We start from the raw sequence: 16,936 nt of genomic DNA on the forward strand, positions 1-16,936 counted from the left end.
TTTGACATTGACTAAAAATAATTTAAATTAAAATATACAAATATTTACAAAAGATGCATTCTTAAAATCCGTAAAAATGTAATAATTGGCCAATCCTTAAAAAACAATTATATATATTATTAAAAACTATATATATATATATATATATATATATATATATATATATATATATATATATATATATATATAATTGAAGTCAGAATTACTAGCCTCTCTTTGAATTGTTTTTCTTTTTTAAATATTTACCAAATGATGTTTAAAAGAGCAAACAAATTTTCACAGTATGTCACAGTATGTTTTTCTACTGGAGAAAGTCTTATTTCTTTTATTTCAGCTAAAACAAAAGCAGTTTTAAATGTTTTTTAAAACCTTTTTAAGGTCGAAATTATTATTTAAGCTACATTTTTTTCTGACAGTCTACAGAACAAACCATCGTTATATAATAACTTGCCTAATTACCCTTACCTGCCTAGTTCACCTAATTAACCTAGTTAAGCCTTTAAATGTCACTTTAAGCTGTATAGAAGTGTCTTGAAAAATATCTAGTTAAATATTCTTTACTGTCATCATGACAAAGATAAAATAAATCAGTTATTAGAGATGAGTTATTAAAACTATTATGTTTAGAAATGTGCTGAAAAAAAAATCTGCTCTCCGTTAAACAGAAAATGGGGTAAAAATAAACGGGGCCAATAATTCAGTGGGACTAATAATTCTGACTTCCACTGTGTGTGTGTGTGTGTGTGTGTGTATATATATATACTACAGGTCAAATGTTTGGGGTCAGTTTTTTTTGTTGTTGTTTTTTTTAGAAAATGATTCTGTTTTTAAGAAAAATATTTACTTTTATTATTATATACTCTTTTCTGAATGAATAAGGCTAAGAAAATATTGATTTTAATGTAAACAAGTTATAATTTACAAATTATAAAACGAAGAAACATATTTAAGTCTTTGTCTATGTGAATGTTTTTTTTTTCCATAAATTAATATATCTGAACACCAAGGATGTGTGCCGAAGCAAAATGAATTCAGTCGCGTCTCTCCTCTTCACAGCTGCAGCCTCTTATATCTATCTAGAACCCAGGAACGTGAGCGTGTTGCGAGGCAGCGAGGTCCGCTTTAACTGCAGCACCACTGAATCCTGGGACGTCATGAATTGGCGGTTGGGCGAAGACACAATACTGGTCATTTCTGTGGATCATGGTCTTCTGTCCAGATCTGAGAGCGTCTCCACAGTCAATCACTCCATGACCTCTCTGACAGTGTGGGAGTTAATCCTGAGCAACTCTTCGTTCAGTCAAACAGTCCAGGAGATCAGATGCGAACTGCTTCCTAAAAATCTCAAATCATCATCGGCCCTGTTTGTACAAGGTATGGGACCTTTCATTTGGTATGTTTACATGCAACAATGTTTTGATAGTAACATAATTAATGTTCAGCCAAAATGGAAACTTTGTTATTACAGTTTTTCTCAGTGGCTTTGGTGCATTTCTCACAACACTATTTACATTTGCACAACAGTTCATGCATTTCTCAAAACAATTAGTCATTTGTGCAGATCATAGTAGCAGTTACTCATTCCTTCCAACAAATTGCAAATGCTTTTGGACAAGCATCAGTTTCTTTCCTACAACTCTCTGCTATTTATAACAATATCATTTGCTTATGTCATGTCAATCAAAATAACTAATCATGCCGAATAGTCATTCCATATAAAACTAACAGTGTTCATTTCATTACTGGAGTCATTACATACAAAAATGTTGAAATAGTAGTCAAAACCTATCAAGCTATTTTTATAAAAAAGATAGTTTTTCCTTAAAATGTCTTCAAAACTGAACAAGTTCATGAATGATTTACAAACCTGTGTATGTTGTAGGTTCAGTTCTAATATGTACTGCAATATTGTTTACTGTTGTGCACAGCTCTACTCAACGGGACTTTATTCATTCATTCATTCAATCATTTTCTTGTCGGCTTAGTCCCTTTATTAATCCGGGGTCGCCACAGCGGAATGAACCACCAACTTATCCAGCAAGTTTTTACGCAGCAGATGCCCTTCCAGCCGCAACCCATCTCTGGGAAACATCCACACACGCATTCACACACATACTCATACACTATGGACAATTTAGCCAACCCAATTCACCTGTACCGCATGTCTTTGGATTGTGGGAGAAACCGGAGCACCCGGAGGAAACCCACGCGAAGGCAGGGAGAACATGCAAACTCCACACAGAAACGCCAACTGAGCGGAGGTTCGAACCAGCAACCTTCTTGCTGTGAGGTGACAGCACTACCTACTGCGCCACTGCCTCGCAAGGGACTTTAGGTTTGTTGTAAATAAGGGTGTGTTTATTCTTTTGCACAATGCTGTGAATAAATTAGAATTGCAAAGAGCATATTCAGTAAAAATGTGAAACATACATATTCAGTGTCTTGTACTCAGATACCCCACTAAATGCAGTGATGTCTAACTTTGCTGTAGTTTTCAAATAGCTGTGCAAATAGTATATAGTGCTGTCTTGAACCTTTTCAGGACGTGTCACCAAAATCTGACTTTATTGCATTGGAAAAAATGTCCAGAGTAAACTGTCATGATGAAAACATGACAAAGCCATTTGACTATCTTGTTCAATCTAACTTGTTTAACAATGGTGTCTGGACTTTTCATCTTGATGACACTGACACAGAGTTCAGACTGCATGATTTTCAAAGTAGTCGTGTCACAGATGTTTTCACACGGCATGACTATCTGCGCTAGCGTTTCGTCGCTGCTTTGTTTACACTGCAAGATAGATCGGCGATAGGGACTTTCACATTGCATGACTTTACTATAGGAAGAATCGCCGACAACTTTGTCCAAACTACGTCTCGCAGCCAAAAACATGTAGTATATCTTTTGTTATTAACTACATAATGAGAAAGAAGCCTTTAATGGGGTAGAAAATGTACATATTTGCTCTCCTGGGTTTAAAGGGAATTAGCCATTTCTCCTCAACATTGATAATAAACTAATTTATTCTGTATGAAACGTCAAACAGACACAGTTGCTCCTGAGTCCTGTCAAACCTCCACAAATTTTTCCTCCATTTTGTGGGTCCAAATAAACCGAAAATGAGCGCTTTTAACTTCTCCCCCAGCCTCCTGCTGGCCTGCAGCAGGTATACACACACGCACACACAAGTGATTGCTGCTCTCTCATTGGCTGTAGGCGATCACCGATGTTATTTTCAGTCAAAACTTATTTCATACGGCATGATTTGAATCGCCGACAGCTCCAGATATTTAGCACACCAAATATCAAGCAGGCATCGGCGACTCATGGGCGATTCTCTCAGATCGCGTCTTTGATAGTTCATACTGTGTGATTGTCACTCACGTGCATGAGCACCAATTTGCCTGTGATTTCAGGCATTTGTCGGTGATTTCTCAAAACCTGTCGGCGAGCCAAAATCGGGGGCTAAAATCACGCAGTCTGAACTAGGCATTACATTGACATGGATACTTGCTTTTGAGGAATGAGCTATCCATTTTGGGCAATGGATATGTTTTTGCAGGTTATCAGCTACGTTTTGCAGTTTGTACTAACTGTTTTGAGAAATGCAATAACTGTTGTGCAAATGTAAATATTGTTTTGACTGAGGAAAAACTGTAATTACTCACCCTCATGTTCCAACCACTCAAAACTTCTTTCATCCACAAACACAAATTAGGACAAACAGACAGAGACTAAAAAAGAAAAAGCTGGGTTAAAAGTTTAGTTGACCCAAAAATGACGTTGAGTTCTGACGTCAACCTGATTTTCATTTCCAAACAAAAAGCAATGTCCCCACGAGGTTGTGGTACAACATTAATCTGATGTCATGTTGACGTCTTGTGCCTGTTGGGTGTTTAAGGCGATTTTATAAAGGAAACATTCATCATCTTATCATCAGTGACATAGATCTAAACAGTCTCTGGGTCAATGCATGTACAGATTTTGGACATCTTCTTGGAAACTTTTAATGCTTCCAAACAGTTTGCTGCAATTATAAATCACCCATGTCTTGAGGTAGTTCATTATGATGCAATTTACCTTCTATGTGTGATTTGATTGGACAGGAATCACAGGACTGATTTTTCTAATCCCCACTGACATGAAAAAATAAAGTAGTGACTGCAGGCTATAGGAAAGGAGTAAAAGTACCGATACTGCACTAAAAATGTACTCAAGGGAAAGTAAAAGTACACATTTTCAAAACTACTTAAAGCTTAAAACTACTTAGTGTAAATTACAATTTCTGAGGAAAATCTACTCACACAGTAGTTTAAGTATTTGAAATTTGTTACTTTACACCACTGCTAATGTATGACGCAAATCCAAATACAGTATATTTAGTAAATTCTGGATTTTAGATTTTTTCCCCTCCAACTGTTGTTATAATCAGGTTAAATGTTCATCAATTATCATATATAAATCATCTAAAAGATAAATTGTCTCAGTATTTTTTCTGATCATAGTTCACTGTAAAAAATATCGTTAAATTAGCAGTTTTCCGTATTTTGCAATTCGTGCTTTTATTTTCTCTGCTTATGTTTATGAATTACATTATGGGACCTTGATCTTTTTTTCCTACAACTTTTTACTTTGAAAAGTTTGAAAAAAAAAGGACTTTCAATAACATTTTAAATAATTTAAAGTGATATATTCACTGGTGTTGTATATTACAGAACAAAAACCATTTTCTGTTATTTCTTATAGATTATATACAGGGCTTAATTTGTGCTGGAACACGCCGGATCCAGACCCATGACCTCTGAAATCTGATTCGGCACCTTACTTTACTGTTTACTTTCACTTTCTTCCGCGACCCCCCCAACCCTCTTCACTTTCTTCCGCGAAACTCCCACCCGGCTCATCTTCGTCTGCGACACCCCTCCGCCATCCACAGCACCCCCCCCTCACACTCCACTCCATAAATTAAGAAAAATATTAAACAAAATACTCACAGACTTATATTGTCAAGACTTTGAAACATTAACTTTCCAGTCAACATTGGGATGTGAAAATAAGGCATATGCCCACCATAATAAGGGACCTCCCCCTCCACCTTTAAAGAAATCCCCAAATTACTAAATATGTTTATTTGGAGCTGTTTCGTTGTAAATAAAAGTTGAATGGTCAGTAATATGTTTTATTATATATATATATATATATATATATATATATATATATATATATATATATATATATATATATATAAAAAAGAAATAGTAGACATTAGCCCAAATAAATTAGCAAACAGTTCAGCTTATTAAAATTAATAGCCATTAAAATGGAATCAAGCTATCAAATCTCATTAGCCGTTTTCTCACTGTATAACTTACACATTCTGATTAAAGAGCAACGGATGAATCGCTCATTTGTTTAGATTTTTTTTTCGTTTGATTACATTACATAACAGCTTTCTCTTTACAAATGCACACATCTAATGTTATAATGAAAGCATTCGATTGCTTTCCTAACTTTTTATGCTCATTTAGGACAAAATTACTTGTATTTGAAAAAACAAACAAACATCAAGATCAACATCTCTAGATGTTATTATTATTAGTTATGTCTATAAGTCTGTTCAAACACCCACCCAGAACCCAGACTTTCGCTCTGCTTCAAATCAAAAGCATCCGTTTAGGAAACAGCGTCTATATATCACTATGGAGCGTGTCAGCTGACAGTCATACAGTGATATATGACTGTTTTGAGGATTGAATATGAAGGGGAGATGGCACGTGTAATGAAATTTATATTTATTTCAAAGTGTTTTCATGCTCGAACAAAGCGAAAGAACAGAACTGAATCACATAATGGCAGCCTCTGGTGGTTCGGCGGTATGGTTTGAGTATATGGAGGCTCAGCTCTTTAATGTTTATTTGCCACCCTTCAGAGAAAGACTGGAAATGTGGGAGAAATACGGGAAAATACCTTTACGGCAGGGGTGTCAAATCCAAATGGGCACAACACTGAGTGTTGTGAATAAAGTCAGGGGCCATACATACACATTTTAAAAATGTATTTATTGGAGAAAATAAAAGTGTATTAACAACTGTATAAGATTTCTATAACACTTCATTAAACCACATTTATCAAAGGTTTCACGTTTAATTTTAATGTGGTCCACATTTGTGTTACAGCAGGTTTTATCTCGATCAAATGACGAAATATGGTCTCTAACCAATATAAGCATGAAACAGTACAGTAGGAGGGAAACTGTTAAACAGTACATTTAAGAGGGGAAAAAATAAAGCAATATATTTATTAGCAGGGCTTTACATTAACTTTTTAAATTATCGGCCAATGTGGCTAGTAGTTTTTCAATGTTACTAGCCACTCTGCATTTTCACTAGCCACAATTTTGTTGTTGGGAAAATACATTTTACATGCATAAATTTGACATTGACTTTCTAAAATTACTTGATTTAAATTTTGTGTAATCTCCACATGCGTCATTCATTTCACTTTTTGTATGTCCAGTATGGGTCATTATAAATGGGTGTTATATTGCAATTATTTTTTATTTCACATGACTTTTTTTAGAGCTCAAAATTAACGATTTACCAAATTTATCTGTATAACCACACAAAACAACAATTATATCTTAGCCTCAAATTTTTAATGTGTCGAAACAAGCTAAATATAACTGTATACTATACTTTTTATTTAACAAAACGTTTCTTAAAAAAAAAATAAAGCAATTGACTTTTAAAAAAATAACTAGCCTATTGTCATGTATCTAAAATATGGACAGTAATCTGTCGTGGCTAAAGATCTCTCGGATCACCAGTTAACTGCACATAAATGGAGAGTTCATCTCCCATTAAAGCAATGCTGTAAAAAAAATATAATAATTAAACCATTTTAACAAAAATAAAAGCAAATAAATCCGTAAGCAAATAAAAGCAGGTGAAACATACCGTGTGTGATAATGAAAGGATCACATGATCACGGTTAACTTTGGACCATTTAATAATTTGTTCAAAGTGAAAGCAACCGGTGCTGCGGGTGCATGCTCATCACTTTTTGTCTAGTTTATTTGAAAGAGAACTGATGACAGTTGCGTTTCCAGAACCTGTTCCAGACACGGTTGCTTCACGATTCGGGAGCGCGCATGCGTTAAGCAGTTGCAAGCACGCGTTTGAAGAAGTCGCGCGCATCAAATCAGCTGTTAGCGCAAGTGATGATCATTCTGATCTCACGAGAAAACGTAAGTATTTTACGTTTTGCCAGTTTAGTGGCTAATTCGTATGAATTCGTACGAGTTCAGTCGTACGAAATGGTACGATTTTAAAAAGGAGGCGTGGCACCTGACCCCACCCCTAACCCCAACCGTCATTGGGGGATGAGCAAATCGTACTAAATTGTACGAATTAGATCGTAAGAATTCATACGAATTAGCCACTAAATGAAAAAGTTACGAATTGCCGTGAGATTGTGTTGCGTATTCACTTGCTTTCTTCTGCTTGCGTGAACACAATTATTGTACTTATGGATTCTAAGATCACACTTGCACACATATTGGGTCATCCTTATATTGTCGAACCCTGCTTTTAGGAAAACTACAATTTAAAAATCTCAAAGTGGCTAGTGGGATTGTCTGTCTAACCCGCCAAAGCTGAAATCTACCCGCATTTGGCGGGTTGGCGGGTGTTGTAAAGCCCTGTTTATTAGTATTATAGATAAATGGTGGCCTATGTAAAAAATAAGTGGTAAGAAATTGTATTATTTAGATTATTTTGCTCCAAAGGACGCTTGCACTAGGCTTATAATATTATTATTATTATATGTCAAACCTACGGAAATTAGGGATTTTTAACTTACTAGACACTCTGCATCTTTTCATAGAAACAATCTCATCTATTCTTGGTGTAATGTCCCTTGCCATGGCTACTAACATTACAGACATAATATGGTGGTCTGTGAGGCGGGATCTGTGTGATGTTTTGGTCAGCTTCATTATAGAGAACGTTTGTTCGCATGAGTATGTGCTCCTAAACAAAGACATGACACGTGTAGCGTTAAAGAGAGTAGGGTGAAGCGCGACAGCACCCCCTGTGTCTCATTATTGTAATTGTCACAGACACGAATGCGGGCAACTTGAACTTCATTACCAAAACTTGTTGTCGGGCCTTGTTTGGCCCGCAGGCCTTGTAATTAGCCGCATTTCCACTATCGGGCCAGTGCGAGCCAAGGCTTTAATCGGGCCGGGCCGGGCCAATCGCCCGGGAGGTTGAGCAGTGAGGCCGAAATCATATTGCGTTTCCACTGTCGGGCTAATAGCTTGCATGCAAACACTGCCCCAGAACATCCCCCGAATCAAACGTCACACAACCCGCCCGGACTCAGGCAGAGAAAGCACACCACATCATCATCAGGAGAGCATTAAAATGAAGAAAACCGAAACAAACAAATGACACGTTACTGTACAGCAGTACATTTTACGTCTATACGCACGGGCCTGTGTGTTTTCATTCATTTACGTATCGACTGTTGGCATCGTGCATCGAGTGGTCTCCGTTAATAACTCGGTAGAAAATGTAGCCTATTTTATAACATCATCATTTAGATAGACGCAGACAAACATTCAGCCCAAATGCTCCGGAGAGACCTGAAACATTTTTCCTTATAGGCTATATGACAGTTAGATGTTGCATATTATGTGATCTTAAGGAAAGTGTTAAGTATTTCAGCACATAAGAGCAAGTAATAAAATATACCCTATATTTCGTTGCACTTAGCCGCTTTTCACTAATAAAGCTCCTCATGTAAATTTTATTTTTAAATTTTACCACATCATATAAAAGCATAAACCCTTGTTTGAGGACACAGAACACAGTTTGTGTTTGCAGTTGCGTTTTTAAAACGACGCTGCGCAGGACAGAAAAAAAGGCAGCCTAGTTTCTGCTTTCACTCACAAATGCTCTGTTTGCACGATTTGATTAATATCATCGTGTCCAAATACTTTATAAATAATATTTTAAACCTTCTCCGATGTTTGTTGTTTTAAGAAAATATCTAAAATCTTTTTTTTTCAGAGAGGCCTTTGTAAAATGAAAGTTTGGCTTTAAAACGGTTTGATTTATGTAGGCTACATATCTAAATTGTTATAGCTAGCTTTTGTTTGTTTTATATTGGTTTATTTATTTAATGTAATTTTATTATATGCGATATTTGTAATTCTTTAAATCATATTTCAATATGGCTTAGGCAATTTAAACACACCTTTTAAGCTTCACAAAAACTCCTGACAACCTTTACTGTCTGCTGTGTCTTTAATATGGTGTAAAGATTATTATGCATTATTGAAACACCAAGGAGGACGCTGCAAAGTCACTTATAATTAAAAATTTTATTATTTTATGCAACAGCCTTATATTTTAAAGGGAAACACAAGGGCTAGTATGAGCAAAAGACCTCAGTCTGTAAGGCTAGATGTTTTCTTTCCCTTATTTATTTATTTGTTTATGTTTTTGGCGCATGTACTCGTGTGCCATCGGAAAAGTGTAATGACGGCAAGCCATCTTTCCCTGACTCGGGGCAAAGTCCGCCTCTCCTTTCACTCCGCCCCGAAGCCCCAGTTGGCCCTCCTTGGCCCAAGGTATTCGGCGGGCTGAAAAAGGCCGGCCGCTGGCCCCAAGAAAGCCCTGCTTTGGCCCGATTAGGCCCCGGAAGTGGCTCGCTCGCTTTAGGTGCGATAGTGGAAACGCGGCTATTGACACATATGCTTTATGGTATGATAGCGGGTATCTGTAAAATACAGAAAAAATTCCGGGAAATACGGGAGAGTTGACAGGTGTATATTAACCTGCATGGCAGCGAAATACAGCTCCTTTGTATTTCCTTCATCGCAACACTAACTACGGCAAATCTAAAGGTACAAATTTAATACAACTATTTTTTTCTATTGCCACTAGATGTCACTCTTAGACTGTTTTGCTAAGATCAGCACAATATCAATAAGTCACTGTTAAATTGTAGAGTTGAATTTTCAACATCAAAAGTCAAAAGAGCAGATCAAACTCGCACAATGGAATTCACAACCGTAAATAAATGGAGAACACTTGTGAATAACAAAATACGAAATCACTACGTTTCGACCGACATGGTCTTCATCAGGTAAAGCGTTGCAAATGGAAGTCCTCCAGAAATAGTCAAACAGCTCTACACAGCACCTGCAGTCAATTATCACAATCAGCTAACAAGCCGGTAAACAGGAACATTTGCATACAATAATATACATCTAAACAATGTGAAAAACATGCATACCATTACAAACAGACATTTAAAATACAAATGCAAATTCTCACTATAGAATTCCTCGGAGACAGTATTCTATAGGCTAAATAGATATAGCGCATCACACCTGCACAAAATCTATAGTGAGAATTTGTATTTGTATTTTAAATGTCTGTTTGTAATGGTATGCATGTTTTTCACATTGTTTAGATGTATATTATTGTATGCAAATGTTCCTGTTTACCGGCTTGTTAGCTGATTGTGATAATTGACTGCAGGTGCTGTGTAGAGCTGTTTGACTATTTCTGGAGGACTTCCATTTGCAACGCTTTACCTGATGAAGACCATGTCGGTCGAAACGTAGTGATTTTGTAATTTTGACATTAACATTTTTTTGAGAGCTAAAGTGGCAGTGTGCCGATTTACTTTGAATCTTTTGCTACTTATGTTTGTTTTTTGATCGTGCACCTGCCTTCAAGATTTTTCTAGATGTGCGCACATTTCTGTTTTTTGCAATAACAAAATACGAAACATTGTTAAACAGACCTTTTTTTAATTGTATATACTTTTTATTTGAAAAAGAATGTAATTTAAAACTGAAATAAAAACTACCATTTAAATATAATTATTACTGTATCAAGGTTTCAGTTTCACACGTAGAATTGCATTCATGAAAATGCTTATTTCTTATGAATGAATGATTCATATAAAAATGTGACTATTGCCCAAAAATGATCCATGTATCAACAGGAATAAAATCCATATGGCCACCAAATAATTCAACAGCTATTTGGCTATATAATAATACAGAAATGAAGATAATCTTGTTCACACATTGGCTATAAAGGCCAGAGCCACCCGCATGCAGAGAAGCTGTCGGATTTTATATGAGATGGCTGATTTAGGGCTAAGCATCGACTAAGGTGTTTTTCACGCAGGAGAATTCATTTGCTGCTGGCCGGAGTGAAGACTGCTGCTCTGGCAGTTTTGACGGAGCGTATGACATTGTCGATGCCAGAGCAAGGGCTCTCGGGATAGGAATCGATTGGGGGCCATTAAAAATACCTACTGCAAAGCCACTCCACCGGGTGGTAAACAGAGACAGAAAGCACAGCTTGAATCTAATCTTGAATTCAGGGGCCATCAGCGCCAATCTGGCCCACCCATTTCTCACCCTAATTTGTCATGCTCATGACAAATATATTGCTTCTGAACTGCACTATATAAATGGCTGCTGCTTTACTTTTTTTGTTTTTAAGTTCAATCAAATAAACAAGTTGCTTCAACTTACATCAGTTAAACACTTAAAACATCAAGTTAAAGTGTGCATTACTTATAGAAATTAGGTTGAAACCTGATTCAATTACTGAAACAAGTTGAAGTAACAAACACACATGTTGTCTGTAGCTGCCCTCTGGCTACCATGAACGAGACAGAGAAAGAAGCACCCGTCAAAAACTCTCTATTATGTTTAAGACGAGAGCCATTTAACTTTCGTTGTGTAGCACCGTGAAACTACAAAAATAAACAACAAAAATCAATAAATGCAACTACTATACAGAAAAATATGACAAATAAAGATACAATGTACAGAGGGATATTTGAAAACGAAACAATGAAGACAGTTTGAAACAACTAATAAGAAGGTAGAGCTCATGATGGACATATACATACAAACAAACTCATATGGCTTAAATAATTAACTTCACATACCTCGCTCCGCTTTACCAAAAGGTTCTACAATATAAATTGAGCAGGATTAAGCCTCCTTTCTTCATAAATCGCTTCTACTCTCCATGAACTGCACAGAAACAGGTATCTTCTTCGCTCTGCTTGCCTGATTAACCTATTTGTTACCTGGACTACGGAAAACACGTGACATGCTCTGATGCTCTGAACGTAATTAAAGTGATATAATCATTTAGTGGTCACTTACATTGTCATTAAAGTAAGACTTAATAAAGCTAATTCTCTGCAATGAGTCGGGTCTAAGACAACACACGACTGATCATTCTATAAAACATCTTTTTTTTGTCTTCTTTAGAATTGTCTAGAAAATTTAATTCAAATGAAATTGATATTCATGCAAAATATTTCTTAAATTATCTTAGCATCACACCAGTTGCGTCTTTTATATTTTTTTCTAGTTACATTCCGGATTAATTTCTGTAATTTATTTAGACAAATAATTGTATAATAACAGTAATACTATTATTATTATTATTTTTTTTATCATTTTATATATATAGGCCCAAAGCCAGGGGGGTTGTGGGTGGTGGCTATATATATATATATATATATATATATATATATATATATATATATATATATATATATATATATATATATATATATATATATATAATGATAAAAAATAATAATAGTATTATTGTTATTATACAAGTATTTCTCTAAATAAATTACAGAAATTCATCCTAAATGTAACTGGAAAACAATCTAAAAGACCCAACTGGTGTGATAATAAGATAAGATCCAACCCCTTCTAAGTCCAGAATTTGGCCCCTATATGAGCTCATTTGTCCCATTTTTGACAGTATTCCATGATAAATTGTAAAAATAAAAAACAATCAAAGAAGGCTTTAAGAAGAATAACCAATAAAAGAAGGCTTTTATTATTTAAATGGACAAATTCTGACTGAAGAAATGAGCTGGCCAGTTTGTTTTTGCCTAAAGGTTGCAGTTTTTAATTTAAAACATTTAGTTTTTTTGGATGATGGATGATAATAATTAGCATTTAAAATAAGTATTTTTTAATATTTCTAAAATTCAAATCAGTTTATTGTATATAAAACTGTAACAACTTGCAACTAAACAAATTTCTGTAAACAAAAAAAAAAAAAATAGTATAATAAGCACTTTGAAAAACATTTAGGAAGTATTTTTGTTCCATCAAAAAGTGTGGTAATGATAACCATCCGACAAGCTAATCTAGCACAAAATAGTGCTTAAAATTAATTTAATACACACACACACACACACACACACACACACACACACACACACACACACACACATATATATATATATATATATATATATATATATATATATATATATATATATATATATATATATATATATATATATATATATGTGTATATATATATATATATATATATATATATATATATATATATATATATATATATATATATTAGGGATGTAACGGTATCAGAATTTCACGGTACGGTAATACCTCGGTATGAATGTCACGGTACGGTATTTATTGAATCATTTACAGGAAAAAACAAAACTTATGAAAATACTCCAAAAAAGAGCCAAAAGTGTCAATGACATACAAATTAGCCATCTATCTGTAAGCTTTGAAACAGGAACTTCAATTTTATTAACAAAAAAAATATTAAACCATGTAAAAAAAAATTTAAGTTTTTAATTTAGTATTGTTGAAAACTCATCACATTCAACATTTAATCACTCACTCACTTAGATAGAGATGGGTTTAAAGGAAAATTATCATATAAATATAATCTGGTAAAAGCTGGTATCTCTGGGCATTTACAATGTCCCCTGCAACAGAAAAAAACCCTCTCATTTGGTATTGAGGTTTCTGGGACAAGAGAGATATGACTTATATGACTTATTTCTCGAGCGCCGAAAACGGAGCTTTTTGAAAACGCTGGAGAGGCCGTTTTCATTCTGAAACCTGCTGCTCCGTCTCAGTGTGGATGATGGAAAACGGAGACATCTGAAAACGGAGGCGGGGCTGCAAACGTTCGCCTATCTGATTGGGGCTTTTCCTCAATATTAAGTAGCCCACACACAGTTCAGTCTCGCATCCTCTTCTTGTAAGTTAAGACTTCGCAAGTTTGATCAAGGCTGCAGTCTCCCCCTTCTCAGTTTGATATGGAAAACATACCGAGGACACGCGTCAATCTTCAAAGGGAACAGTGTACTTTATAACTTCATTCACATCACCTTGGCTACGTTGTTTCACTTTCTCAACAATAAAATATAAACATGATTTAAGGAACTGCCTATTTCCTTTTTAATATTAGAAAACTTACAGACAGCAGAAATGTTGAGGCGTCGTGCTGCATATATGAGCGTCATCTTCACTGTGAGGATATTTATAACAAAACGGAGCCTATAACAACTACCTCCTTTCAATTTCAGTGAAAATACGAAACGCACCCTCACTTTTGTTGAATATCAGTTTTAATAATCGACAATTATAAAAGTATCACATACAATAAGTTTATACATTGTAGGAAATAAAGGCAAGCGATCAGTCAATGTACCTGGATTAATCATTAACTTATCTTTGCGCTTAACCAAAACATGTTACCCGTGAACAAGTAACTTAATAGATTCCAATGACCAAAGTCAGGGAATTGGCCTATGTCGTTAGATAAAGACAACAACATGAATGAAATATCACGTTTAGCAAATATAGTGAGATTAGATCCAGCGGAAGATGCTTGATGAGCAGTCCGACAAGCAGAGCTCTCATCTGGGTAGAATGCTGGAGCGCTTGCCCGAGAGTGTCTGTGGTCACGTGATGTGCGTTTTCAGCGTTTTGGTGTGGACGGAGAGCTGTTCAGAAACGCTGGGTAAAACGCGAGTGTGGACGCGGATCATTTTCATTCTACAACGCCGTTTTAAAACTAAAACGCACTCTTGTAAAAGGGGCCTTAGAGTTTTACAGCTCTTTTTGATCCCCGCTTCTAGCAGCACACTCCATTTCCGCATTACTGGATCTGTAGCGACAACAGACCGCAAGGGATGATGGGGATTGTAGTTTTCGCTACCTCCCGTTCGCTTCATTCGCCTGAGCAAATTTTCTCAGAAGACCTATAGTTTTACCGAGTCATGCGACTTCGGTAATATCGAAAAAAATTAATATTGCGGTATGACGGTATTTACAATACCGTTACATCCCTAATATATATATATATATGTGTGTGTGTGTATATATATATATATATATATAAAATTTTTTTTAATATATAGAGGGGGAGCTGTGCCCCAGTAGAGCTTTATGTTTAGCAACGCCTCTGGTGTGTGGTTACCGCTAGTTCATAACTACTTTAAAATAAATCTGTATTTTTTAAACTCTTAACAAAAAATGTGATTTAAATTTTTGTGCAATGTACTAAAATAACCACCAAATATTTTTCTACACTCTAATAAATGCTGGCTTGTTGTAGAATATGGGCAAGCCCAAACACAAAAGTGTAAATGTGAATTAAATTACAAAATTGACTCTATAGACCATTTTGAGGAATGTAAACAATAGCAATGGTCTTAATGTATTTCCTGTTTTACATTTTTAATTTCCATTGCTTCCGAGAATCCAAAAAGGTCCACATATTGATAAATAATTATATGATAGCTGTTTTAACGTTAAAAAATATGATTGAATTACCCTTTTGTTATGGTATGATAACAAACAGGAAATGTTCAAGGACCAATGACATTACCACATTGAAATGGTCTATAGTTCTCCCAAAAAATTTAGTTGAATTAAGTTATAGTTTAAATTAATAATAAAAACATATAATATTAAACAACTAATTTATGTTTTGCCATTTTGATGGCTAATTAGTTTGAATTTTTAAGAATTCAGTCATATGTAAATGTACAATTTTTAAAAAGGAGGCATGGCACCAAACCCCACCCCAACAGTCAGTCACTATCTATCTATCTATCTATCTATCTATCTATCTATCTATCTATCTATCTATCTATCTATCTATCTATCTATCTATCTATCTATCTATCTATCTATCTATCTATCTATCTATCTATCTATCTATCTATCTATCTATCTATCTATCTATCTATCTATCTATCTATCTATCTATCTATCTATCTATCTATCTATCTATCCTGTAAAAAATTATGGCAGCCTTAAATTTTTTGTTGTTGAATCAAATGAATTTTTCTAGTCATCTCAAGGTACATCAACCAAACGGACTTAAAAATATGAAGTTGCACTTAGTGTAACTTAAATAGTTACACTTAGTGTAACTTAAACTAATAGCTGAAACCTGAGTAACTTATTAAAATAAATGAAAGCAGCATGAAAATCTTTGTCTGTTTGTTAGATAATAATCATCTATCTGATTTTCTGAAAAAGCTACAAGTCTTTGATGAAATGGATTTAATTCATCATGTCAATTTTCAGATATATTACCATTAAGCACTTTTTAATACCCAACCTGATTTATTCCTCAATAATTCAGCTATTCTGTGACTGCGACTGAACCACAGCTCAGCTAAAAAGCCGAGCGATGACCTGAGACCTCCTATATTTTATGAGGGAAGCCCATTCATCAGCAAGATCACAATTTTGACTTGGTATATGTCCCTATTAACAGCCGTGTATGTTTAATAGAGCCATTCCCAGTGGGTGTGGGGCTGAGTCTGTGACTAACAGAGCTTTGGAATTAATTGGGCGTCTTGGCATTTTCAGTTAGCAGTCAGCATCTCTCGTGGTGATTTGTGGCACATCGGGTCAGGCGTACAGTTGGAGGGCTCCCACAAATCTTCAGGGAACCACAAATCCTCCTCTCTTCTCTCATTACAAAAGACTCCCGTTCATTTGCATGTACAACGCAATAGCTGTTTTTCATCAAGACAAACAGAACAGACTATGTGTGAGTGGGCATGTGTGTA

General features: G+C 35.2%; 1 protein-coding gene across 6 annotated transcripts in view; it reads left to right on the forward strand.

The window, feature by feature from the left end:
* Positions 1-16,936, forward strand: part of igsf5b (immunoglobulin superfamily, member 5b) — an 83,391-nt gene that overhangs the window by 5,885 nt on the left and 60,570 nt on the right. For all 6 annotated transcript variants that reach the window (XR_012391258.1, XM_073924364.1, XM_073924362.1 and 3 more), the window contains one exon: positions 1,057-1,374. Coding sequence is in view for 5 of the 6 variants with exons in the window: in XM_073924364.1 (XP_073780465.1) it covers positions 1,057-1,374 (318 nt within the window). In the remaining variant the exon portion in view is untranslated. The remainder of the gene's footprint in view (positions 1-1,056; positions 1,375-16,936) is intronic.

The sequence above is a fragment of the Danio rerio genome, chromosome 15, assembly GCF_049306965.1.
Source record: "Danio rerio strain Tuebingen ecotype United States chromosome 15, GRCz12tu, whole genome shotgun sequence".
NCBI lineage: Eukaryota > Metazoa > Chordata > Actinopteri > Cypriniformes > Danionidae > Danio > Danio rerio.